The sequence below is a fragment of the Choloepus didactylus genome, chromosome 7 (genome assembly GCF_015220235.1).
Source record: "Choloepus didactylus isolate mChoDid1 chromosome 7, mChoDid1.pri, whole genome shotgun sequence".
Classification (NCBI taxonomy): domain Eukaryota; kingdom Metazoa; phylum Chordata; class Mammalia; order Pilosa; family Megalonychidae; genus Choloepus; species Choloepus didactylus.
The window spans coordinates 107,332,977-107,359,269 of record NC_051313.1 but is presented as its reverse complement, the minus strand read 5'-3'; the positions used below and the strand labels follow the sequence as shown (position 1 = coordinate 107,359,269).

The 26,293-nt window shown below is 37.5% G+C and overlaps 1 protein-coding gene across 1 annotated transcript in view; it reads left to right on the top strand.

Annotated features, from left to right (window-relative positions):
- CDC5L (cell division cycle 5 like) overlaps positions 1 to 26,293 on the top strand; it is a 56,225-nt gene that overhangs the window by 7,606 nt on the left and 22,326 nt on the right. Inside the window, exons 5-10 of the mRNA XM_037843569.1 lie at positions 1,149 to 1,248; positions 4,874 to 5,092; positions 5,632 to 5,776; positions 8,296 to 8,484; positions 23,062 to 23,210; positions 24,860 to 25,019. Of these exons, the coding sequence (XP_037699497.1) occupies positions 1,149 to 1,248; positions 4,874 to 5,092; positions 5,632 to 5,776; positions 8,296 to 8,484; positions 23,062 to 23,210; positions 24,860 to 25,019 (962 nt within the window). The remainder of the gene's footprint in view (positions 1 to 1,148; positions 1,249 to 4,873; positions 5,093 to 5,631; positions 5,777 to 8,295; positions 8,485 to 23,061; positions 23,211 to 24,859; positions 25,020 to 26,293) is intronic.

Below are 26,293 nucleotides of genomic sequence, written 5' to 3'. Positions count from 1 at the left end.
TGAATTGATTTAGCATTAGTTGTTTAAATTCCTGTATCTCAGTTGAAGTGTATGTTTGTTCCTTTGACTGGGCCATAACTTTGTTTTTCTTAGTGTAGGTTGTAATTTTCTGTTGTCTAGGCATGGTTTCCTTGGTTATCCAAATCAGGTTTTCCCAGACCAGTCTTGTTGAGTTTTTAAAACGTTAAAGTTTGTAGGTAGTGGTTTCCAGATGCAGATCATGGCTAGGATGGTTGCATCATTGTCACATGGGAAACTTTTTAAAATACAGGTAGTAGGGCCTCCCCTGGAGATACTGGGTCAGTAAGTCCTGGGGGCAGTCCTGGAGTCTGGATTTTTAAAAAGTTCCCATATGATTCTGTTGGACAGCCTTGTATAGGAATTGGTCTAAGGTATCAGTAATGAGATGTATAATTCTACTTTGGAAAGCCATGGAAAATGTAGTAGAGGAGAGAAATACTTATGAGAAAGAAATGTATCTAATGAAATTAGCAATTCCTTCATAATTGCATAGTAGTTTTTATAATATTTCCAATTTATGCTGTACCATTATATCCTTATAATGAAGGCTATAATAATTATCATAGACACTGTTTAATGAATTCTTACTGGAGACTTTACATATTTCACTTTACTTAGCTCTTCTCAATAGTCCTGCAAAGTAGGAGTTGTTATTCCCATTTTATAGATGATGAAGCATTCTCAGGTACTCAGAGGGTAAATAAATTACCCCAGATTATATGGCTAGCAAGTGGTGGGCCTGTATTTTTTTTTTTTCCTTTAACTTTTTATTTTGAAATACTTTCAAAACTTACAGTCCAGGTGCAAAAATAATACAAACCTCATACAGAGAACTCCCAACATACCCCTGTCTTCCCAGATACCTAGATCCACTAATGGTACCATTTTTGCGCCTGGTTTTTATCCTAGGTTTCTCTGATTTCGGAACTCAAGCTTAGCTTATTTCCATTATGCTGTACCATGTAATGAGTATATGTTTTTTCTTGTCTTAAGCACAAGGGTATTAGGGTGCCATTAGAAATAGTTTCATGATACAAATGTTTGAATTGTCTTATAAGCTCAGTGCCTCTATTATGCCTTGCTTCTGTAGGAGAAGAACTTGGTTTTCCTTCTCTTTATTTTTTCAGATGAACTTGAGATGCTTTCTGAAGCTAGAGCCCGCCTGGCTAATACTCAGGGAAAGAAGGCCAAGAGGAAAGCAAGAGAGAAACAGTTGGAAGAAGCAAGGTATGGTTGTCTCTATCCATAGTTCAACAATAAGTCTGTGCATCCTTAGACCCAGTTAAAGTGCATGATTTATTAACCCTGTTAGGTAAGTAAGAATCAGAATTGTTCAGTGCCCATTTTGCTTATATTCCAAATCTTCTTTATTACTTTGTCTTATATTTTTTTCCCCTAACCATTTCAGCATATAGAAAAAATACCATTTTCTTTTTCTTTTTATTTTATTTTGTAAGATATTGCAGAAGTAATATCTGGGAGAGTTCATCTGGTATGTTGGGTTTGCTCTGCTAGCATAGGAGGGGTTTATTTGTTGTAGCCATCTTGGAGTTAGGCTGGAGGACACATGAGGCTGTGACTTTTGCATGACTGCCAGTTATTTACTCTCCTCGATTAGTGTTGGGCATGCACTGCTGTGAAACAGGAAACTTGGCTGAACATGGAGTTAATGAACCTTGAACTAAATTTTAGGCTCCTATAGAAATTTGTAAATTTTTATTTTAAAAAGTGAGTATATATGTTAGGTGTTGCCCAGGATTTTCCCCACTTTCCCTTCTTTTTTCCTTTTGATTAGGTCTGTGGTTGACATTATTCCTAATAGTCCAGAAACCAAAATAAAGTGGAAAAAGCTTATTACTTTTGGGTTTGGCCATTGGCATAACTTTTGTGGCTTACACAGCTGCCTTTTATGGTCTGGGAAGTGCTTCTTGACCTGATGACTAGCATTGCATTCATGGGTTTAAAGTGTCAGATCCTGGGATTCTTTCATGTCTGAGATGCTTTTTGGCATAGCCGGCCAATCACAGTATGACTGGCCTGAGAGAGTAAGCAGAAACCAAGAGGAGGTACTGTTTTGATGAGAAGTCAGCTGTTAATCTGATTGTGGTTCCCTTTTAAGTGATGAGTCATTTTTCTCTTGCTACTTTCAAGATTTTCTCCCTGTCTTTGGCTGTCAGCATTTTTACTTGAGGTGCCTGTTTGTGAATTTCTTCTTGTTTATCCTACTTGGAGTTCACTGAGCTTCCAGGATGTTTAGATTAATGTTTTCCAGTAAATTTGGGAAGTGTTCAGCCATTGTTTCTTTGACTACTTTTTCTGCCCCTTTCTATCCCATCCTTTTGGTATTCCCATTACACGTATGTTGGTACACTTAATGGTCCCCACATGTCTCTGCAGTTGTGTTGATTTTTCTTTATTCTTTTTTCTCTCTTTTCTTTGGCTTGTTTAATCTCTATTGTTCTGTATACGTGTTTGCTAATTCTTTATTCTTCCAGTTCAAATCTACTGTTGACCCTCTCTAGTGAATTTTTCTTTTCAGTTATTGTACATTTTAACTCTAGAATTTCCATTTGGTTCTTTTTTATAATTTCCATCTCTTTATTAATATTCTCTACTTGATGTGACATTGCCATGATACCTTCCTTTACTTTTTTTTAATGCACATTTTATTGAGATATATTCACACACTATCCTTTACTTCTTTAATCATGGTTTCTTTTAGTTCTTTGAACATATGGATAATGACTGCTTGAAAGTATTTGTCTGTTAAATCCCATATGTGGGTCATTAACAGTTGTTTTTTGTTGCCTGCTTTTTTCCTGTAAGGTTCATTCGTTCCTGTTTCTTTGTAAGTCTTGTTAATTTTTGTTGGAAACTGGACATTTTAAATAATACATTGTATCACCTATGGGTACTGATTCCCCTCCCTGTCAGGGCCTTTATTATTAATTGCTTTGTTTAGTGATGGGCTGGATTATTTTAGTGAAGTTTATCACCCCCTACCCCCCCCATACATACTCTGTTGCAAACGAGGTCCATTCCTTTGGGGAGAGATTTAGAGCTCTGTTTTAGGTCCTGCTTCTCCCCCTGGGCTCTGCTGCTAGGGGCAGGGACAGTGGTGTACTTCTCTGTGAGTGACACCCTGCTTTTGTAGCTGTGTGCTCAGTGGGGGTTGGGGGAAGCAATTCCAGAGCTCCTAGGCTTGCCTCTCTTGATGTGGAAACTCCATCCCACAAGCCAGCGCAAGGGCGGTCAGAGCCCTGGTATTCTCAGCAGTGCCATCCAAGGTAGAACCTATGTTTGATATGTGGGACCTGGATGGAGGAACACTTCTTGGTTGCATGTACTTGGAACTTAGACACTGCAGCAGGTAGACGGGGGCAGGATGAGGTGTGCTGACATCCTTCCCTACCCCAGAAGCTTGGCCCTCTGACTGAGAGCCGAGGGGAGAGGGAGCCTTGTTTTCTTGACTGCACCAGTGGAGTTGAGTTTCCATCTCCCTGAACTGGGACTGAGGGGTTAGGGAGCACGTCTTGATTCAAATACCACAGAGTCTTGCTTTTCTCACTGATTTTTAGTAGACTTTCTGAAATAATTTTTTTTTTTTAAATTAGCTATAGGCCCTTAGAATCCTTTCCAGAGACTCTAAATGGTTGTCTTTAAAATTAATTTTCATTAGTATTGCTTGGGAGCAGGTCTGTGGAGTTCCTCATGCTGTCGTACCAGAAGTTTGGTAACTCAGTTTTCCCACCTTTATGTATTGTGAATAAGTTTCCTCATTATTTAATCATTAAAATTGTAGCATCATAGAAAGTTACAATGAAAAATATAAAAATTAAATGAAATTCCTCCAGTGGTTATCAGTGTTAATATTTTGGTGGACATCCTTCACATCTCCCTGTGCAGATAATCACTGACAGAGCACATATAATTTTTACATATTGCTCTGCAACCTCCATTTTATCCACCATTATGCCTTGGACATTTTTCCATTTCTGAGTAGATTTACAGCTTTTTAATATAACCTGTTATCTTACAGCTATGTTTAAATTCATTTAATTTCTAATTGTCAGATGTTTAGATAGTATCTAGTTATCCATTATTGTGAACAGTACTTGCTGAACTGTCTTGTAGCTAAGTCCTTGTTCATGTTCTTATTTATTTCCTTAGTTAAAGGTTAAGGGGTGAAATTGCTGGGTTAAATGATATGAAAAAGTTTAAGGATTTTAATGTGTATTTCCAAATTCTCTTTGGGAATAGCTGTATCAGTTTATTTTCTCATCACCAGTGCATGAGACTGTCTACTTTTTGCACTCTTGCCATTAAAACAACAAAAAACTGAATGCTCTGATTGGATATGCAGAAATGGTACTTGTTGATTTAATTTGTGATTCTTTAAATATTAGTAAAGTAATTAATCTTTTGTCATTTTCACTATTGGCATTTTTTTCTTTTGTGAACTGTTTATTTCCTTTTGTTCTTCCCCTTGGGGCGAAAACTATTACTTAGACTCTTATATGTAATTATTCCTGATATTAATTACAAATACTTTTTTCTCATTTTCTTATTTATTAAACACATTCCTTGCCACAGATAAGTTGTATATTTACTTGTAGTTCCTCTGGTTTTTCTTTTGGCTTTATTTTTTATGCATGTGTGTGTGGTGTGTGTGCATGTTTATGTGTACTTTTAAATCAAAACTGGAATTTATTTTGGTGAATGCCGTAGGTGAAGATTTAAGTAAATATTTCTTCCCCAGATAACCAGATAATTTTTCTTAACTCTATTGGATAATCTGTTCCTTCCTCACAGTATATGATTTTCAAGGTAGTTTTATTTTTTCCTTCTTTAGACGTCTTGCTGCCCTTCAAAAGAGAAGAGAACTTCGAGCAGCTGGCATAGAAATTCAGAAGAAAAGAAAAAAGAAGAGAGGAGTTGATTATAATGCTGAAATTCCATTTGAAAAAAAGCCCGCCCTTGGTTTCTATGATACTTCTGAGGAGAACTATCAGGCTCTCGATGCAGATTTCAGGAAATTAAGACAACAGGATCTTGATGGGGAGTTACGATCGTAAGTTCTCTTTCTAATTTTAAAAATGGAAAAGTATATAAGAATTTTATGGAGGACCAAGTATTTCCTTTGTCGTAGCTGGACTTTCATTATTTAGTACAGTGTGATCCACATAGACTTCTATCTATTTAATAAGTTTCACCTTTCTGAGAAAACCAGTGACCCTGGCTGTCATGTTTAGTGCAGAATGTTGTTTGTGTCTCTTGAATTTTCAACTCTTGGCACCTGATAGACTGCTTACTCACTCAGTCACAATCTTGATATTTGTGTACATTTGTGAACGGGTTAGTTGTTTTACTAATGGACTTAGGGTACCCTGTTTTCTTAATAATTCTGTTGCTATTTTAGGTTTGCATTGTTAAATACAGTGGGTAGGTAATAGCTTAGTTAGCAACCTGAATGTATATAACTTTTGTCTTTTTAAAATTTTCTTAGAAGTAGGATTATTTTGTCAAAGGATATAAGTATTTCTATGACTTTTAGTGTTATTGCCTATATGTAACTTCTTAAAATCTCTTCTCTACCTTTATCCATGACAGTGAAAAAGAAGGAAGAGATAGAAAAAAAGATAAGCAGCATTTGAAAAGGAAAAAAGAATCTGATTTACCATCAGCTATTCTTCAAACTAGTGGTGTTTCTGAATTTACTAAAAAGAGAAGCAAACTAGTTCTTCCTGCCCCTCAGGTAATCTGTTAAAATTAGTTTTTTAATTGTGTGAATTTCTATCCTTAGGTCATTTATTCAGCAAATGTTTGAGGGCCTGTTGCCAGGCTTACGCTGGGTACTGGGTGCCCTTAAAGAAATTCACAATCTGAGAAGTGAGCCATTAGAATCTGGGTCTAAAAGAAGTCATTATAATATGATATGATAAATGCTGGAACAGAGAGAAGCACAGATTAGGGATTCAGGAACTCTCCTTGGGAGAATTTGAGATGAGGTCTCCAAATAGAAAGGGATAGTAATAGAAGGGTAAGTGTCCAAATAGCTGATGGAAGTTGAATGTTTTTAATTTACTGTACTTTTCTTGTTCGTTTTCTTGTTAAGTTTGGGGGCTTTTGGGAAGTGATGATCCTATTTAGTGTAAATAATTTCATAGTAGCCCTTAGGAATGGAACTGCTGTTGCACCTGATTTTATAGTTAAACTCAAGCCTGGGAAAGTGAGAATTGAGGCTTTACACCTTAACATTCCTAATATTGATCTGGGTTGTATTACCTAGTACTTGAATTAGAAAATGATTTGTTTCATCTTTAAAAAAAAAGGACTTTTTTTTCTTTGTTAGAGAAGTTGTGGTTTTACAGAACAATCATTCATAAAATACAGCTTTCCCATGTACCAGCCCATTATTAACACTTTGCATTGTTGTGGAATGTTTGTTACTATTGATGAAAGGACATTTTTATAACTGTACTATTAGCTGTAGTCTATGGTTTAACGTAGGGTTCAGGGTGTAGTGTAGTTCCATGGATTTTTTTTTTTTTTTATTTTATTCTGTTACCATATATACAGTCTAAGAACAAAAGGTATTTTAATTTAAAATTTAGCTTTGTTACTAAGGATGAATGAAATAAGTGAGTACCTGGTTAAGAGTAGGTAATGATATAGGAAGGAGAAAGAAAGAATAAGGAAAGAAAGGGCACTACAATATGCTCTCTCACATGAGTTTTATGGAACTGATTAAATGAAAATGCTAAAAGTGGTATACAACTGTATAATAATTGTGTAACCAGGTCAAACTTGAGTTTGTGTTAGCAGACAGGTTTTGATTGGTGGCCCAATTTAGGCCCAGATTCAAGTAAAGGTATTTAAGAATATCACTGTGTATGTACATGATTTTTGTTTTTAAATTGATATTTATTTGCTCTTTAATTTTTCTCAGGGTTTGGTTTATGTTTGCTTTTAGTTTTGAGTCTCCATAGCCTTTAGAGCTTGTTAAGAAAGGAGTTTAAAAGATGGGGAGGCTTCTCATTCTTCCTTGCTGGGAATAGCTTGGAGGAGGAATCTAGCAAATAGGAACTTCATGGGTGGTTATTGACTCTTCACATATTTGCCTAGAAAAAGTCTTTTAGTTCTGTAGGGGTAGTGCCTTGTCAACATACTGGATTTTCTGCAGTTTTCTAGATTTTACTACCTGCTGAATGCAGACCTATAATTCTATAGAGGTACTGGAGCAAAGAGAATGTACTTTGTTCTAGGTGTTTTTCACTAACATTTCCCCTCTCCTGTAACTTGAAGAACTTTTTTTTTTTATTGTGAAATACCCTCCCTCTGTAAATAACAACTCCTCTTTATAAACTATTATAGCAAACATTAAACTGTTCATGTGATGATTTAGTAATCATCAGCTCTAGCAATTTGTCACCAGGGCTCCAGGCCTCTTTTTTTGTACTGAGTAGGATAAAGGTGTTGTTTGGCTTTGTGGGCTTTAAGCTACTTTGTTTTCAGGGAATATTTTGTTGTATTTTTCTTTTCTTTTTGAAAAGATTTGTCTGTGGAAATCAGTGTGGGAGTTGTGGAGAAGAGAGATAAAAACGTTACTTTATTCTGCTTATGATGGGCTTTATACCTTGGACTTAATTTTACTTGAGCAGAAACATGGGAATTTTGAGTAACCTCTTGTTTTGAGTGGTACAGCTCTTTAGAATTGGACTTCAGTATGGACTTAGACCTGAAGAGGAGCTTTTTCTAAATCAGTCCACTGGCTGCTCAACACAAGATTCTTGGGCATAAACATGAAATCGTTTTTTCATTTGCTGCTATTCCTAGTAATGATGTTTCCTAAACTAAGATTTTACTTATGTGTTTTTTTCCCTTGGTTCATTTTAGGTTTTTTTTTTCAAAATTACTAAGCTAACACCTTATAATTTTCTTAGGGATTCTCTCTGTGTGATATTTTAATTGGTCTTCAGTACCCCCCCCCCCCACACTATTAACAAATGGTTTTATATACATATTTTTATTTTATGTTCTTGGTGTTAGTGTTGGTTGGTGTTAATGAATTTCAGTACAAAAATACAAGCCTTTGCAGCTTGAGTCTATATACTATATGGGATTTTTTTTTTTTTTTTTTTTTTTCCACATTATATAGGGAATGCTTTTGCTATCACACAGTTTCAGCAGTTGAACTTTGTGGAATATGGGAGTTAAAGCTGTGTCTGTTCTATGGTTAAACTGTTACTGACTGTGATAACTGTGTCCTTTTAGATTTCAGATGCAGAACTCCAGGAAGTTGTAAAAGTAGGCCAAGCAAGTGAAATTGCACGTCAAACTGCTGAGGAATCGGGCATAACTAACTCTGCTTCTAGTACTCTCCTGTCTGAGTACAATGTCACCAACAACAGCATTGCTCTAAGAACACCACGAACGCCAGCTTCCCAGGACAGAATTCTGCAGGTAAGCACTCATGTAGTAGAATGGGCCTTTGACTTCGTTTATTGCCCTAAAAAGTATTTATGAAGGAGAACGTTTAGTGTTTGGTTGTGTTTCTTTTGGGTAAACAGTTTGAAACTGAGTCTTGGCAACATAGATCCTAGAGCATTTCTTTGGTAGGGAAGCTAAATCAGCATATTTGGTTATTAGGTGGTTTCATTTATACATTTATTAATTCATAGTTTCTTTTGAAGCCGGCTCTTCTACCTTCATTAGTCTTTGGTAGCTGTCAGTAAAGCACAACATTTTTGAATTTCATGTTGCCTAGCAGTCCTAGAAAGAAATCAGATGTGTGTAGTTAGTAATTTTTAAAACTCCCTTGCATTTATGTACTTAGCTTGGCATAGTATGCTAGCAGTACTACTTCCCTCCCTCTCCCCAACACGTGGGGTATATAAATCTGTGTGTTCTCAGGGTATCTGCATGCTAGAGAGTGGCCAAACCTCATGACACATATTGAGCCCTTGAATATCATTTCCTCTTCTCTTACAGTCAGAAATGCAATTTTAAGCCTTCAAGAGTCAAACAGTCCTATAAGGCTTAGTGAGAAAAGCAGTAGTGACCTTCATTTGCTTCCTAGAGGCACCAATTACAGCTCTTCTTACTGCTAAGACCCTTGTTACTTGTTCTTTTTTTGGAATTATCTTGTTGATTTTCCACATGTAATTTGAACATTGGGCTCTCTCACACCCTTTGCCTCTGTCATGTACACAAACTCTTCCCATTCCCTCATCTTTTTATTATAATTATTTCATACTTTGGTTACTCTAGATTCATGGTTTACCTTATGTGTATGTAAAGCTTATTCTTTGCTGAGCCGTGAAGTGCCTTATCATTACTTCACTGCACAATATTTTGCTTTTTTTGGAGTTAATACTTGTTTTATTCAGTTGCTGGTTTTCTCATCCTAGACTCTGCACTCGCTGTAGAGTCCCCTAATCTGGTCAAACTTTAGGTATTCTCTACGTTTCTTCTTTTTGAAGAAGTCTTTCCTGGAATCTTTTGAATGCTCTCATCTGGACTATTCTTTCGATCTTATTTATAGCTGTTCTCTTATTTCCTTTCACTGTCATTCTAGAGAGTCCCTTGATTCTCTCTTTCCTAGCTCCTGTCTTTGGCTTTCTTGGTTTACTCCTTTGTTAATGAAAAATATCCTTCAATAGCTTTCTTTTTTTTTTTTTTTTATCATCATTTTATTGAGATATATTCACATACCACGCAGTCATACAAAACAAATTGTACTTTCGATTGTTTACAGTACCATTACATAGTTGTACATTCATCACCTAAATCAATCCCTGACACCTTCATTAGCACACACACAAAAATAACAAGAATAATAATTAGAGTGAAAAAGAGCAATTGAAGTAAAAAAGAACACTGGGTACCTTTGTCTGTTTGTTTCCTTCCCCTACTTTTCTACACATCCATCCATAAACTAGACAAAGTGGAGTTTGGTCCTTATGGCTTTCCCAATCCCTTTGTCACCCCTCATAAGCTACATTTTTATATAACTGTCTTCGAGATTCATGGGTTCTGGGTTGTAGTTTGATAGTTTCAGGTATCCACCACCAGCTACCCCAATTCTTTAGAACCTAAAAAGGGTTGTCTAAAGTGTGCGTAAGAGTGCCCACCAGAGTGATCTCTCGGCTCCTTTTGGAATCTCTCTGCCACTGAAGCTTATTTCATTTCCTTTCACATCCCCCTTTTGGTCAAGAAGATGTTCTCCGTCCCACGATGCCAGGTCTACATTCCTCCCCGGGAGTCATATTCCACGTTGCCAGGGAGATTCACTTCCCTGGGTGTCTGATCCCACGTAGGGGGGAGGGCAGTGATTTCACCTTTCAAGTTGGCTTAGCCAGAGAGAGAGGGCCACATCTGAGCAACAAAGAGGCATTCAGGAGGAGACTCCTAGGCACAAATATAGGGAGGCCTAGCCTCTCCTTTGCAGCAACCGTCTTCCCAAGGGTAAAACTTATGGTAGAGGGCTCAACCCATCAAACCACCAGTCCCCTATGTCTGTGGTCATGTTAGCAACCATGGAGGTGGGGTAGGCGAATACCCCTGCATTCTCCACAGGCTCCTCAAGGGGGCACTACATCTTTTTTTTTTCCTTGTTTTTCTTTCTTTTTTTTTTTTTTTTAACTTTCCCTTTTTTAAATCAACTGTATGAAAAAAAAAAAGTTAAAAAGAAAACAAACATACAATAAAAGAACATTTCAAAGAGACCATAACAAGGGAGTAAGAAAAAGACAACTAACCTAAGATAACTGCTTAACTTCCAACATGTTCCCACTTTACCCCAAGAAAGTTACACAGTATAGCAACATTACTGTGAACTTGTTCCTACTATATCCATCAGAAATTAACAGACCATAGTCTTTTCTGGGCATCCCCAGAACGTTAAATAGCTTATCTGTTCTTCTTGGATTATTGTTCCCCCTTCCTTAATTGCTCTCTACTGCTAGTTCCCCTACATTCTACATTATAAACCATTTGTTTTACATTTTTCGAAGTTCACATTAGTGGTAGCATATAATATTTCTCTTTTTGTGCCTGGCTTATTTCGCTCAGCATTATGTCTTCAAGGTTCATCCATGTTGTCATATGTTTCACGAGATCGTTCCTTCTTACTGCCGTGTAGTATTCCATCGTGTGTATATACCACATTTTATTTATCCACTCATCTGTTGAAGGACATTTGGGTTGTTTCCATCTCTTGGCAATTGTGAATAATGCTGCTATGAACATTGGCTTGCAGATATCTGTTCGTGTCACTGCTTTCCGATCTTCCGGGTATATACCAAGAAGTGCAATCGCTGGATCGAATGGTAGCTCTATATCTAGTTTTCTAAGGAACTGCCAGACTGACTTCCAGAGTGGCTGAACCATTATACAGTCCCACCAACAATGAATAAGAGTTCCAATTTCTCCACATCCCCTCCAGCATTTGTAGTTTCCTGTTTGTTTAATGGCAGCCATTCTAACCGGTGTTAGATGGTATCTCATTGTGGTCTTAATTTGCATCTCTCTAATAGCTAGTGAAGCTGAACATTTTTTCATGTGTTTCTTGGCCATTTGTATTTCCTCTTCAGAGAACTGTCTTTTCATACCTTTTGCCCATTTTATAATTGGGCTGTCTGTACTATTGTCATTGAGTTGTAGGATTTCTTTGTATATGCAAGATATCAGTCTTTTGTCAGATACATGGTTTCCAAACATTTTTTCCCATTGAGTTGGCTGCCTCTTTACCTTTTTGAGAAATTCCTTTGAGGTGCAGAAACTTCTAAGCTTGAGGAGTTCCCATTTATCTATTTTCTCTTTTGTTGCTTGTGCTTTGGGTGTAAAGTCTAGGAAGTGGCCGCCTAATACAAGGTCTTGAAGATGTTTTCCTACATTATCTTCTAGGAGTTTTATGGTACTTTCTTTTATATTGAGATCTTTGGTCCATTTTGAGTTAATTTTTGTGTAGGGTGTGAGGTAGGGGTCCTCTTTCATTCTTTTGGATATGGATATCCAACTCTCCCAGCCCCATTTGTTGAAAAGACCATTATGGCTCAGTTCAGTGACTTTGGGGGCCTTATCAAAGATCAGTCGGCCATAGATCTGAGGGTCTATCTCCGAATTCTCAATTCGATTCCATTGATCTATATGTCTATCTTTGTGCCAGTACCATGCTGTTTTGGTAACTGTGGCTTTATAATAAGCTTCAAAGTCAGGGAGTGTAAGTCCTCCCACTTCGTTTTTCTTTTTTAGAGTGTCTTTAGCAATTCGAGGCATCTTCCCTTTCCAAATAAATTTGATAACTAGCTTTTCCAAGTCTGCAAAGTAGGTTGTTGGAAGTTTGATTGGGATTGCATTGAATCTGTAGATGAGTTTGGGTAGAATTGACATCTTAATGACATTTAGTCTTCCTATCCATGAACATAGAATATTTTTCCATCTTTTAAGGTCCCCTTCTATTTCTTTTAGTAGAGTTATGTAGTTTTCTTTGTATAGGTCTTTTACATCTTTGGTTAAGTTGATTCCTAGGTACTTGATTTTTTTAGTTGCTATTGAAAATGGTATCTTTTTCTTGAGTGTCTCTTCAGTTTGTTCATTTCTAGCATATAGAAACATTACTGACTTATGTGCATTAACCTTGTATCCCGCTACTTTGCTAAATTTGTTTATTAGCTCTAGTAGCTGTATCGTCGATTTCTCAGGGTTTTCTAGATATAAGATCATATCATCTGCAAACAATGACAGTTTTACTTCTTCTTTTCCAATTTGGATGCCTTTTATTTCTTTGTCTTGCCGGATTGCCCTGGCTAGCACTTCCAGCACAATGTTGAATAACAGTGGTGATAGCGGGCATCCTTGTCTTGTTCCTGATCTTAGAGGGAAGGCTTTCAGTCTCTCACCATTGAGTACTATGCTGGCTGTGGGTTTTTCATATATGCTCTTTATCATGTTGAGGAAGTTTCCTTCAATTCCTACCTTTTGAAGTGTTTTTATCAAAAAGGGATGTTGGATTTTGTCAAATGCTTTTTCAGCATCTATTGAGATGATCAATTGATTTTTCCCTTTTGACTTGTTAATGTGTTGTAATACATTGATTGATTTTCTTATGTTGAACCATCCTTGCATGCCTGGAATGAACCCCACTTGGTCATGGTGTATGATTTTTTTAATGTGTCTTTGGATTCGATTTGCAAGTATTTTGTTGAGGATTTTTGCATCTATATTCATTAGGGAGATTGGCCGGTAGTTTTCCTTTTTTGTAACATCTTTGCCTGGTTTGGTATTAGATTGATGTTAGCTTCATAAAATGAGTTAGGTAGTGTTCCATTTTCTTCAATGTTTTGAAAGAGTTTGAGTAAGATTGGTGTCAGTTCTTTCTGGAAAGTTTGGTAGAATTCCCCTGTGAAGCCATCTGGCCCTGGGCATTTATTTGTGGGAAGATTTTTGATGACTGATTGGATCTCTTTGCTTGTGATGGGTTGGTTGAGGTCTTCTATTTCTTCTCTGGTCAGTCTAGGTTGTTCATATGTTTCCAGGAAATTGTCCATTTCCTCTACATTATCCAGTTTGTTGCCATACGGTTGTTCATAGTATCCTCTTATAATTTTTTTAATTTCTTCAGGATCTGCAGTTATGTCACCTTTTTCATTCATTATTTTGTTTATATGGGTCTTCTCTCTTTTTGATTTTGTCAGTCTAGCTAGGGGCTTGTCAATCTTGTTGATCTTCTCAAAGAACCAACTTTTGGTGATATTTATCCTCTCTATTGTTTTTTTGTTCTCTATGTCATTTATTTCTGCTTTAATCCTTGTTATTTCTTTTCTTGTATTTGGTTTAGGATTGGTTTGCTGTTCATTTTCTAGCTTCTTCAGTTGATCCATTAGTTCTTTGATTTTGGTTCTTTCTTCCTTTTTAATATATGCGTTTAGTGCTATAAATTTCCCCCTTAGCACTGCTTTTGCTGCATCCCATAGGTTTTGGTATGTTGTGTTCTCATTTTCATTCGTCTCTATATATTTAGCAATTTCTCTTGCTATTTCTTCTTTAACCCACTGATTGTTTAGGAGTGTGTTGTTTAACCTCCAGGTATTTGTGAATTTTCTAAGTCTCTGATGGTTATTGACTTCTAATTGTATTCCATTGTGGTCAGAGAATGTGCTTTGAATAATTTCAATCTTTTTAAATTTATTGAGGCTTGTTTTATGTCCCAGCATATGATCTATTCTGGAGAAAGTTCCATGAGCACTAGAAAAGTATGTGTATCCTGGTGATTTGGGATGTAATGTCCTGTATATGTCTGTTAAATCTAATTCATTTATCAGATTGTTTAGGTTTTCAGTTTCCTTATTGGTCTTCTGTCTGGTTGATCTATCTATAGGAGAGAGTGATGTGTTGAAGTCTCCCACAATTATTGTGGAAACATCAATTGCTTCCTTTAGTTTTGCCAGTGTTTCTCTCATGTATTTTGTGGCACCTTGGTTGGGTGCATAGACATTTACGATTGTTATTTCTTCTTGCTGAATTGCCCCTTTTATTAGTACGTAGTGGCCTTCTTTGTCTCTCAAAACATCCCTGCATTTGAAGTCTATTTTATCTGAGATTAATATTGCTACACCTGCTTTCTTTTGGCTGTGGCTTGCATGAAATATTTTTTTCCATCCTTTCACTTTCAGTTTCTTTGTGTCCCTGTGTCTAAGATGAGTCTCTTGTATGCAACATATTGATGGTTCATTTTTTTTGATCCATTCTGCGAATCTATATCTTTTAATTGGGGAGTTTAATCCATTTACATTCAACGTTATAACCGTGAAGGCATTTCTTGAATCAGCCATCTTATCCTTTGGTTTATGTTTGTCATATTTTTCCCTCTCTCTATTAATATCCTTTATTGTACCCATACCGAATCTCTTTAGTACTGAACCTTTCTCCAAGTCTCTCTGTCCTTTCTTTGTTTCTCTGTCTGTAGGGCTGCCTTTAGTATCTCCAGTAGGGCAGGTCTCTTGTTAGCAAATTCTCTCAGCATTTGTTTGTCTGTGAAAAATTTAAGCTCTCCCTCAAATTTGAAGGAGAGCTTTGCTGGATAAAGTATTCTTGGCTGGAAATTTTTCTCACTCAGAATTTTAAATATATCGTGCCACTGCCTTCTTGCCTCCATGGTGGCTGCTGAGTAGTCACTACTTAGTCTTATGCTGTTTCCTTTGTATGTGGTGAATTGCTTTTCTCTTGCTGCTTTCAGAACTTGCTCCTTCTCTTCCATGTTCGACAGTGTGATCAGTATATGTCTCGGAGTGGGTTTATTTGGATTTATTCTATTTGGGGTTCGCTGAGCATTTATGATTTGTGTATTTATGTTGTTTAGAAGATTTGGGAAGTTTTCCCCAACAATTTCTTTGAATACTCTTCCTAGACCTTTACCCTTTTCTTCCCCTTCTGGGACACCAATGAGTCTTATATTTGGACGTTTCATATTATCTATCATATCCCTGAGGTCCATTTCGATTTTTTCAATTTTTTCCCCCATTCTTTCTTTTATGCTTTCATTTTCCATTCTGTCATCTTCCAGGTCACTGATTCGTTGTTCAACTTCCTCTAGTCTTGTACTATGAGTGTCCAGAATCTTTTTAATTTGGTCAACAGTTTCTTTAATTTCCATAAGATCATCCATTTTTTTATTTAGTCTTGCAATGTCTTCTTTATGCTCTTCTAGAGTCTTCTTGATTTCCTTCATATCCCATACTATGGTCTCATTGTTCATCTTTAGTTCTTTGAGTAGCTGCTCTAGGTGCTGTGTCTCTTCTGGTCTTTTGATTTGGGTGCTTGGGCTTGGGTTATCCATATCGTCTGGTTTTTTCATATGCTTTATAATTTTCTGTTGTTTTTGGCCTCGTGGCATTTGCTGAACTTGATAGGGTTCTTTTAGGGTTTGTAGACCTATTGAAGTCCTTATCTCTAATTTATCAGATCTACAGCTTCGTGGAGTACACTTTCTCTAACTAACCAGCAGGTGGCGTCCACGAGCCACCTGTTCTCCACAAGCCAGTTCTCCCCTGCTTAGACTTTTTGGTGAGTGGGGGAGTGAGTCTTGTGGGGCCCAATTGGTGTACCAAGCTTGTGTGTGTAGATGGTGTTGCCTGCCCTGTATGTGGGGCGTGTTTCTGGGCAGTCGGGGAGGGGGGGTGGCCCTAACAATCAAATCTCCCTGGTGATCCTAGAGTTTTAAAGCTGCTGCAATAGTCTAATCCTTCAGTTCAGTCCTGCCACAGTTTGTCTCTGCCACTGACCCACAAGTCTTTGGTATTGGCGTATGGCTCCTTAGACTTGCAAGTGGGCCCCTCTTCCAGGCTGTGCACCCCGGGTCCTCTGTTGAGGGATGACTGTGCTATGTCACAGGTGAGTGCCGTCCCCCCAGGGCAGTTCTGGGCTGCTGGGCTGTGTAGGGAGGCTCCCAGTCTGCTCAAATGATGGCTGAATGGGGCTTTGTTAATTCACAGTGCTCCACCTTCCCAGCTCTGGGACAATCAGCTGAGGTTGCAGGGAAGGCTAATGTCCACGCCCAGTTTTGTGGTGTGTGCCTGTTATTTGAAGCACTTCCGTCACACTGGGTTGTCTGGGGCAGCTCTGGGCTGTGGGGCTGGCGATGGGCAGGAGTGTTTCCTGTCCACCAGGATGGTGGCTGTGAGCGGACACCCCCCTTTTCTTGGGAAGTTGTGTTGTTTAGTGAATTTTCTCAGCCACTGGATTATTGCCTTTTGTCTCAGAGCTCTCTTAGTTCTGCTCTTGACTTGACGTGCCCAAATTGCAATTCTTTGAAGCTTTCTGTATTGGGCTTCTTAGAGTAATTGTTTTAGAAAAAGAAAAAAGGATTAAAAAAAAACAAAACAAAAAACAGGGCCCTCCTCAGAGATCTAATGGGTTATTGAAATGTTAATAGACAAAGCAACCAGGACCATTAAGGAAAGGTCCACAGGGCAGAGAGATCAGCTTTTCTTCGGGATTTGCATATGCGCCTCAAGGCCTGAGCTCCACCCTTCCCCTTTCTGTGTTCGCCAGAACTCCAAAAATCCTCTGCTTTTATTTTGGAGTTTTTCGTGTTATTTTTTTTTTTTCTGTGCCTGTCTCCTCTCTGCTGGGCTGGCAGCTCTCAGATTCTCTGGTGTCTGGTCTCAGTCTATCTATGGTTGGAGTATGGATCAGTAGAATGAGTTTCCGAGAAGGGCTACCACTGCAGTTCTCCCTTCTCCTTCCCGGAGCTGGCAGCCCCTCCTCCCACGGGACTGAGCCTGGCAGGGAGGGGCGCGGGTCCCCTGGCCGCAACAACTTACAGATTTCGCTGATCTCAGCAGTTCGACATTTTCGTGAGTGTTGTATGAAGTATTCCCAAAGACAGATTGCTCTGTGGTGTCCAGTCCACGCAGTTCCTGGCTTTTTACCTACTTTCCTGGAGGAGTAACTAAAACTTACAGCTCACCAGTCTGCCATCTTGCCCCACCCTCAATAGCTTTCTGAGAAGGGGCTTATAGGAGGTAGAATTTTTATGACTTTACATTTCTGAAAATTATGATTCTACCTCCTTACTTAATTAATGGTATATCTGGGTATGGAATTCCAGATTGAAATTGTTTTTGTCCACAGTTGGAAGGCCGCATTCCAAGGTCTTTCTTCTGGCTTCCACTGGTACTGTTGGGCCCTCCTGTGCTATTCAGATTGGTCACAGGAAACCTGGATTTTTCTTTTTCTGGAAAGCCTATATGATCTCTTTTTCACAAGCGCCTGTCTTGGTGTGGGTGTGTTTTCAACGGCTATTCTAGGAACTTAGTGAATCTTTTCGTTCTGGAAACTCATGACCTTCAAGTCTATAAAATTATTTTGAAAATATTTTTTTTTTCTCCCTTCCATTCTCATGTTCTCTTTATGAACCTCCTGTTGTTTGGACATTGGACCTATTGAACTATTCCACTCATTTTCTTACTCCTTTCTAATTTTCCATTTCATTGACTTTTAGCTTTATTTCTGGATTTTCTCGGTTTTATCTTTTCAGTTTTAAAATTTGTACTATGTTATTTTTAATTTCTAAGAGCTCTTTTTAAAATGTGTTCAATATTTCCTTTTTTTTGCTTTTTTAAATCTCATTTAATGGATGCAATATCTTCCCTTTTTCCTCTGAGGCCATTATGGATGATTTTATTTGGTTTCTTTTCCCTGTGCAGTCTCTAAGTTACCTTTTTTTTGTTTGGCTCTCTGTTTTCTGCAGTGTTTCTGCAAATGTCTGGTGATCTTTGGCTCTTCCTGTATCTAAGTGGAGGGGGGATGTGCAATTAAAAGCTGATTGTAGCTCTTTAGATGTGGGTGGGGCTCCTCAACTCCTGACTTCCTGGTAGGATGTTTGATTTGGCTGGAATGTTTCACTGGGGAATTCTTTTTTGTTTTCTTTTTGAAATTTTATTGTGGAAATATATATATATATTATTTATCATAACCACTTTTAAGTGTACAATTCAGTGGCATTAATTACATTCAGTCTTGTGCTGCCATCAGCATCATCTATTACCAAGACTTTTTTCTCACTCCGAACAGAAAATCTGTGCCCATTAAGCAATTACTCCCATATCCCCTCCTTTCCCAGGCCCTGGTAAACTAATTAACTTTCTGTCTTTTATGAATTTGCCTATTGTAGATATTCATATGAATGTAATCATACAATATTTGTCGTTTTGTCTGACTTACTTCACTTAGCATAATGTTTTCAAGTTTCATCCATGTTTCACCACCATGTATGAGAACTTCTTTCCTTTTTATGGCTAAATAACATTCCATTGTATGGATATACCACATTTAGTTTATCCGTTCATAAGTTAATGGACATTTGGGTTGTTTCAACTTTTAGGCTGTTGTGACTGGTGCTGCTATGAACATTGATGTACGAATATCTGTTTGAGTCCCTGTTTCCAGTTCTTTTGGGTTTATACTTAGAAGCGTAATTGCCAGGCCATATGGTAATTTTATGTTTAAATTTTTGAAGAACCAGCAAACTTTTCAACAGTAGCTGCATCATTTTCCTTTCCCACCAGCAATGCATGAAGATTCCAATTTTCCAATTCACATCCTTTTCAGCACTTGTCATTGTCTGTCTTTTTGATTATAGCCATCCTAGTGGGTTCTGTGAGGTGGTATCGCATTGTGCTTTTTTTTTTCTTTAACTTTTTTTTTTGTAATAACTTAGATACAATTCCGATTTTCCCTTTTTAACCACTTTCAAGTGTATAATTTGGTGGTATTAATTACATTCAGAATATTGTGCTATCATCACCAGTACTCATTGTGGCTTCGATTTGCATTCCCTTAATAGCTAGTGATACCTAGCATCTTTTCATGCACCTATTGGCCATTTGTATATTTCCTTGGGAGAAATGGCTATTCAGAATCTTTGGCCATTTTTTAATTGAGTTGTTTATCTTTTAATTATTGAGTTTTAAGAGTTCTTTACATTTTCTGGATACAAGTCCCTTATCAGATATATCATTTATAAATATTTCCTCCCATTCTGTGGGTTGTCTTTTCATTTTCTTGGTGATGTCATTTACCTCACAGATGTTTTTAATTTTGATGTAGTACAATTTGTCTATTTTTTTATTTGTTGCTTTTGCATTTGTTGTCGTATTTAAGAAGGTTTTGCCCACCCAAGGTCATGAAGATTACTGTTATGTTCTCTTCTAAGAATTTTTTAGTTTTAGTTCTTACATTTAGGTCTAGTATTCATTTTGACTTAATTGTTGTATGTGGTGTGACGAAGGGGTACAACTTCATTATTTTGCATGTGGATATCCAGTTGTTCCAGCATCATTTAGTGAAGAGACCATTCTTTTCCCGTTAAATTGTCTTGTCTCCCTTTTCAAAAATCAGTTGACCATGAATGTAAGAGATTATTTCTGAACACTTAATTCTATTTCATTGATCCGTATGTCTGTCCTTATGCCAGTACTACACTGTCTTAATAACTATAGCTTTGTAGTATCCTTTTGTGTTTTTAATATGAGCTTTGAAAACTTGTTAAAGATTATTGAGGTAAGGGGAAAATGCTAATTAAGTGTGAAAGTTATTGAAAAAATAAAACAGAATTAGAAGCTAGGCCATGTATAATAAGCTTGGGGATTGTAGCTTTGGATTCTTTTCCTAAAAGGTATGGAAGTTATCTGAAAAGTAAGTCTATTTGATGGGGTTAAGTGTAAGCTGTAATAGAAAAGCCATAACAGTTAACTAAATTGAGTAGAGATTTATTTCCATTTATGTTCAGAGCATGGAGGGATAAGTCAAACTGGTGTGGCATGCCCTGGTGTCAGGGACCTAGGTGCCTTCTTTTACTTCCATTCTCAGTGTTTTCATGTGCTACGGTGGCTACAGTGCCAGCCATCATGACTGCATTATAGCCAGCAGCAAGGAGGAAGGGGGTGGGAGAAGGGCATATACACTCCCATTTTAAGCACGTATCTTTTCTACCTCGTTACTCTTTCCATCCCACTGGCCACAACTTAGACACATGGCCACACCTACCTCTTGGGACATATAATTCTTGTTTTGGGAAGCCTGCTGCCTAGCTTAAAAGCAAAGTTTCTGTTATTATGGAAGAAGAGAGTGGATTTCGGGTGTCAAGGTGCAGTCTCTGCCACAGTAAGATATTAGAAAATGAACACAGCTGTTTGAAGCCCTGTGGAATCTCTGAGATGAAATGACGTGTTGAAAGTTTAGTTAACTGTGCTATCTTTTAAATTATTTTTAAGCAGAAGTTTGAGAAATTGGTCATTATGAGCTTTTATGGGTTTGATGTGACTGTTCTATATGTGATACAGGTGATAAAGGCTGGCTGCTGCTGAATATCAGTAATCCTCTGTTGGCTTGTGGCTGTCTCGGGTAGAATAGCATAGGGTACAGCAGTCAAGGCTCAATTAGGGGAGCAGAACCACTTTGAATACTATAGAATAAAGAATTTGTTATAGGAATGAGATACACATTCCTATAGGAATAGGAATACACAATTGTGGGAAAAATGAGAAAAGTGAAAGTCTAAAAAGAGGTATTGCAGAATCAAGCCCAGTGTGGGTGAATGTGTCAGAGCTTGCAGGAAAATCTGGAAGCTAGGTACAAAGGGGACTGGTATAGAAATCTGTGGAGGGTTGTTGGCTCTCTGTGGCTGTTTTTTCTTTGAGTTCTAGCTAGAAGTCTGGTGCTGAGCCTGACGGGACTGGCTGACTCTTGTAAAGGAGAACTACATTTGAAGCAGGGAAGTACAAGGACACACTGAAACTTGGCAGCACCTCAGTGTGTCTGTCTCTACCTCCAACAAACAACAATGGTTGTTGTTGAGCATAATGGTTGCTGTTTCACCTCTGCTTCCTAAATCTTTCCCAGTTTCACTTTTGACAAACTAACTCAGAAACATACAGGGAAGGGATTCTGGGAAAAGTCTCAGTGTAACCAACTTACCAATAGATCAATACACCACTTAAGAGATAGCTCTCAGATGCACCAGCATTCTACTGGGTTGTCTCATGCTGGGCTAAGCTCCCCAACTCCTTGACCAGACCATTTCTGGGGTCCTTAAGTATAATGTATATTTTGGCTTTGCCTGTTTGTAGTATTGGTACTTACGGTCTGGTGTATCCCATCCATTCTTCTCAGAGTATATGCTGTACAATTTGGTCCTCATTTCTTGTCTTTCTTACGCAGAAGTTCTAAAGCTTGTCAGTAAGTTCTTTCCAGGGAATGCTTTGTATTTGGAATTGCAAACAGAAAACACATAGTACTGAAATAATGTGAAATTCAAGATTCTTCCTCAAATAGTTAGAGATGATGAATACATACAGAATAATGGAATGAGCCTTACTCTGGTTATCTTTGTTTTGCCTCCAAACTTAGATGCTTAAAATAACGATTTTATTATTTCATGGTTTCTGTGGGTCAGGAATTGGGCAAGGCACAGAAAGAATGACTTGTCTCTGCTCAGTGATGTCCAGACCCTCATTTAGGAAGACTTAACAGTTGAGGGTGACTTGATGGATAGAGGCTGGAATCATCTGGAGGTATCTTCTTTCCCTGTCTGGTGGTTGATGTCAGCTGTTGGTTGGAAATGTGGAGTGAATCATGTACTTGTGCCCTCTCCATGTGCCTTGGACTTTTCTTGTAGCTTGGTGGCCTCAGAGCACCACCATGAGTGTTATAATGGGAAGTTGCATTGCCTTTTCTATTCTAGCCCTGGGGGCCAAGCATTGGCATTTCTGCTGCATTCTTTTGGTAACAGGACAGTCACAGGTCCACCCAAATTCAAAGGAAGGGGACAGAGACCCTACCTCTTGATGGAAAAAGTGTGAAGGTTGGATTGTAAGAAGAGTCTGTGGGATAAGAAATATTGTGACAACCATCTTTGGAAAATACAATCTGCCACAAGCCTGAATTGGAGATTGAGAGACTTACAGGTGATAATAATGAGTACAGGGAGAGACCAAAGAGATCACAGTCAGTCCTGCCTGGAGAGTTCAGAGACTTCAGAGAGGGACCTGCCTTCTTGAGTTCTTTTCTTGTGAATTGGATGGACTAGCTGGTATTATCTTACATTCCCAGCAGAAGAAACCAAGGCTCAGACAGGTTATTGAAGACTAGGTAAGGAATTAGTGATGAAACCAGACAAAGTCCCACATGTTCTGACATTTAGCCTAAGCTCACATTGGGAAATTTGAATTCTTATTTAACTCTTTTTGACTGTAAAGAGAATTGGTACAGGTGATGGAGAAGGTTTGGGGTAATGGTAATTTCATATGTGAGGCCACAAAATCATGCCTTGATATATAAAACTTTAGTCTAGAACTTCTGATGTTAGGTTGACAGAGGGAATGGAAGTATTGAATTCTGTATTCCTTTTTTTTTCTCTTGGTTTTTATTGAGAAAATATGTAAGAATTTCACTTCCTTGTATAATAGGACCAGTAGAGAGGATTCTACTATCTTGTTTAAACTGTTAAACATGTTTCTTTACTTTTTTGTTAATCAGGAAGCCCAGAACCTCATGGCCCTGACCAATGTGGACACCCCATTAAAAGGTGGGCTTAATACCCCTTTGCACGAGAGCGACTTCTCAGGTGTGACTCCACAGCGACAGGTTATACAGACTCCAAACACGGTTCTTTCTACCCCATTCAGGTATTGCAAATAAATTAATGGATTTTGTATTTTAGAAAATCTTGAATCCAAGGACTTGAACAGGTTTACTTTAGTAATATTGACAGAGAATGGAAATAAGTTTTTACTTGCCTCTGATTTTTCTTTACTCATAGAAATAAATAACATAACATTATCCAGGAAATGGTAAAATACTACAGCATCCTGATAATGGAGCTTCTTTATTCAGAGCCTTTGATGATATCATCTTGTTTCCTAATTCTTTTGATTTTAAACAACACACTGATCTGTTGTTAATGATTATTTGGTGAATTTTATAAAAATTATAAACTTTTTGATGTATATGTTACTGTTGTATTTTCTCCCAATATTTGATTATTAAAATTTTCTAATAGAAAGGCTGAAGGAATGGTAAACATTTGTATACCTACCACCTAGATTCTACGATTGTTAACATTTTGGTATATTTACTTTATCACATACCCGTCTATCAGTCATCTTATTATTTAGTGCATTTCATAGTAAGTTAGAGTTATCAGTCCATTTCACCCCTTAACACCTCAACTTGCATATCATTAACTAGAGTTCAGTATTTGTTTACAGTTCTTTTGTTTTATTTTAAGCTATTACCGTTTTAAAGAAGTATCTTTCAGATATAAACTTCATAGAAGCAACTTGTGTTAAAATGAATCTTTAAAGAATTCGAAAATTTGTGGTTTACATTTAATTTTGAGCATTAAGATATGTTCTCTCACTTATTAATATGGGAAACATCTCAGGCAGTTACAACTCAGCATGACAGCAGAATCAAGAAGCATTGGCAGCTGAATCCTTATATAACATTTAAAATTTCTTGCCAGGCTTGTAAGAGAGCCTAATCCCTCTTTTCCTGTGTATGTCTTGTCTCTCAACTAGATTGTAAGCTCCTTGGGGGCAGGGACCATGTCTTATACGATAACACCTCACCTATCGGGAACAGCTGTCTGGCAGTGCCACCTGTCTGGAATACAACCAAGAAAGAAACAGGAAGTAAGCGACAATCTTCCCCATTACCCCCTCAGAAAAGGCTTTGAACAATTAAAAAATAAGTTGCAATGTCTATTGGCTTTATTCTTAGGAGAGTCTCTTAGCTTTCATTGAGAACCTGTCGTATTTAGGCCTGATTCTAAAAGCTTGGTTTTTAGATGTAAAAATAAAATGTAAAAGGAAGAAATACTTAAAATGTGCCACATTGATGATAATGATGGGATAGCCAGAGAGGAGACAAAGTGAAGACGTTGAACTCAAAGAATCGTCTGAAGTTATTGAATGTGATGATAGATTGCCCTGCCCACTGTAATATACTCTATGCACTTACCCACCCTGACACATCAGGAAAAGGCTGAAATGATGTCTGGTGGCTAGGCAAGAAAGGCAAGAAAATGTAAAATGAAATGACTTTATTTGAAGTCATTAAAATAAAAATACTGTGCTTAAAGTGTAAATGCTAAGATTGCTGGACTAAACTTTCATTTTAACTTAGAGATCTTATAACCAGATAGAGAAACAGAATTTCTGGAATCTTTATTTCTATATTATTGTCTACTTTCCTTGTGAAGTAATTTATGTGGAAGACATTTGAAAGCACAGTCCAAATATACACTTTTATTAATTTGTATTTGTCTTTTTAGGACTCCTCATGGAACTGAAGGGCTGACGCCCCGGAGTGGGACAACTCCCAAACCAGTTATTAACTCCACCCCGGGTAGAACTCCTCTTCGAGACAAGTTAAACATTAATCCAGAAGATGGAATGGCAGACTACAGTGATCCCTCTTATGTGAAGCAGATGGTAAAGTCAATTCCCTTTGTAATACTCTTTTTTCCCTTATCATTTACTTATCTTAACTTTGTTTTCTTGAAAGAATGATACAATTATTTTAATTTTTTCTTTTTATTTCTGCTTTGTATGCCTCATAAATTATATTTTGAGTCTTGAATTTCTGTTGCTTTACCTTTAAAAGACAGTCTAGATCTCAAAGCCAAGTGAGTTTGATGTTTGATCTCAGTGAAGTTTTCTTTAGTATATTTTGCAAGGTGATGTAGATAGCCAGTTATAAAAGTTACAGTTCTTGCTTCTGCCTGAATTATTGCTTTTATTGGGCCTTATGGTTTCATGCCACAGAAAATCATTGTGAATTTTTATTTTAATGAGTTCCAGTGATTTTGTCCTGTCTTCAGTTTGCAAGTTAATTCTTCTATCTTCCTGTATAGATTTAATTAGTTTTTAATTTTTTAATGCCCAAATTGTTATCAGCTAATGCCACCTCTGAGTGGTTACTTAAGAATTAAACAAATTAAGAATGTAATGTATGCAAAGTTTGGGTCTGGACACCTCAGGGGATTTAAAGTTAAGATGTCCTTTTTCTTAGAGAAGTTTATACCCTGGGAAGACTGGCAGTACTAACCCAAATCCAAAATTAATTTATATAGAAGGAAAAAAAGCCCTTATAGTAAAGCAAACATGTTTAGAGTGGTCAGAGAAAGGAAAATCACGTTTGTTGTGTGGGTATCAGGAAAGCCTCCATTGAGAAGGTATGCAAAAGGAGGATGGGGGCTGTTCCAGTGGAGGCCATAACATAAGCAAGCATGGAACATGTTGTGGGCATAGCAACTCATCTGGTGCGCACACCTGGCACACATCTAATGGAGCAGTCGGAAATGTGAGGCTGTAGAGGTGAGCTGAGGATGTTTTGGGGGAGACTTTGGATACCAGGCAAATTCCTTTGGGAACTGTGGACTCGGGAATTTTCTTTGGCTTACATGTGATTTTTTTTCTTTAAAACATACACGCAAGTTCATATGTCTTTCAGATTGTTTTATTAATCTAAGAACAAATGGTCTTTTGAACTTGTCCTTTTCATTTGCTATTAAATTTCAGTATCTGAAATATATTCCTTCAAATGAAAATGTAATCTCCTAGAGGATATTTTTTCTACACCTACAGAGGTAATTCCTGGACATTGTATTAGAAAATTCCAGAGTATCTTCATTGATCACGTCAAAAGTTTTTGATTGATTTTAATGTAGGGAAGAAAGGGAGATTGAAATTAAACATAAAAACTG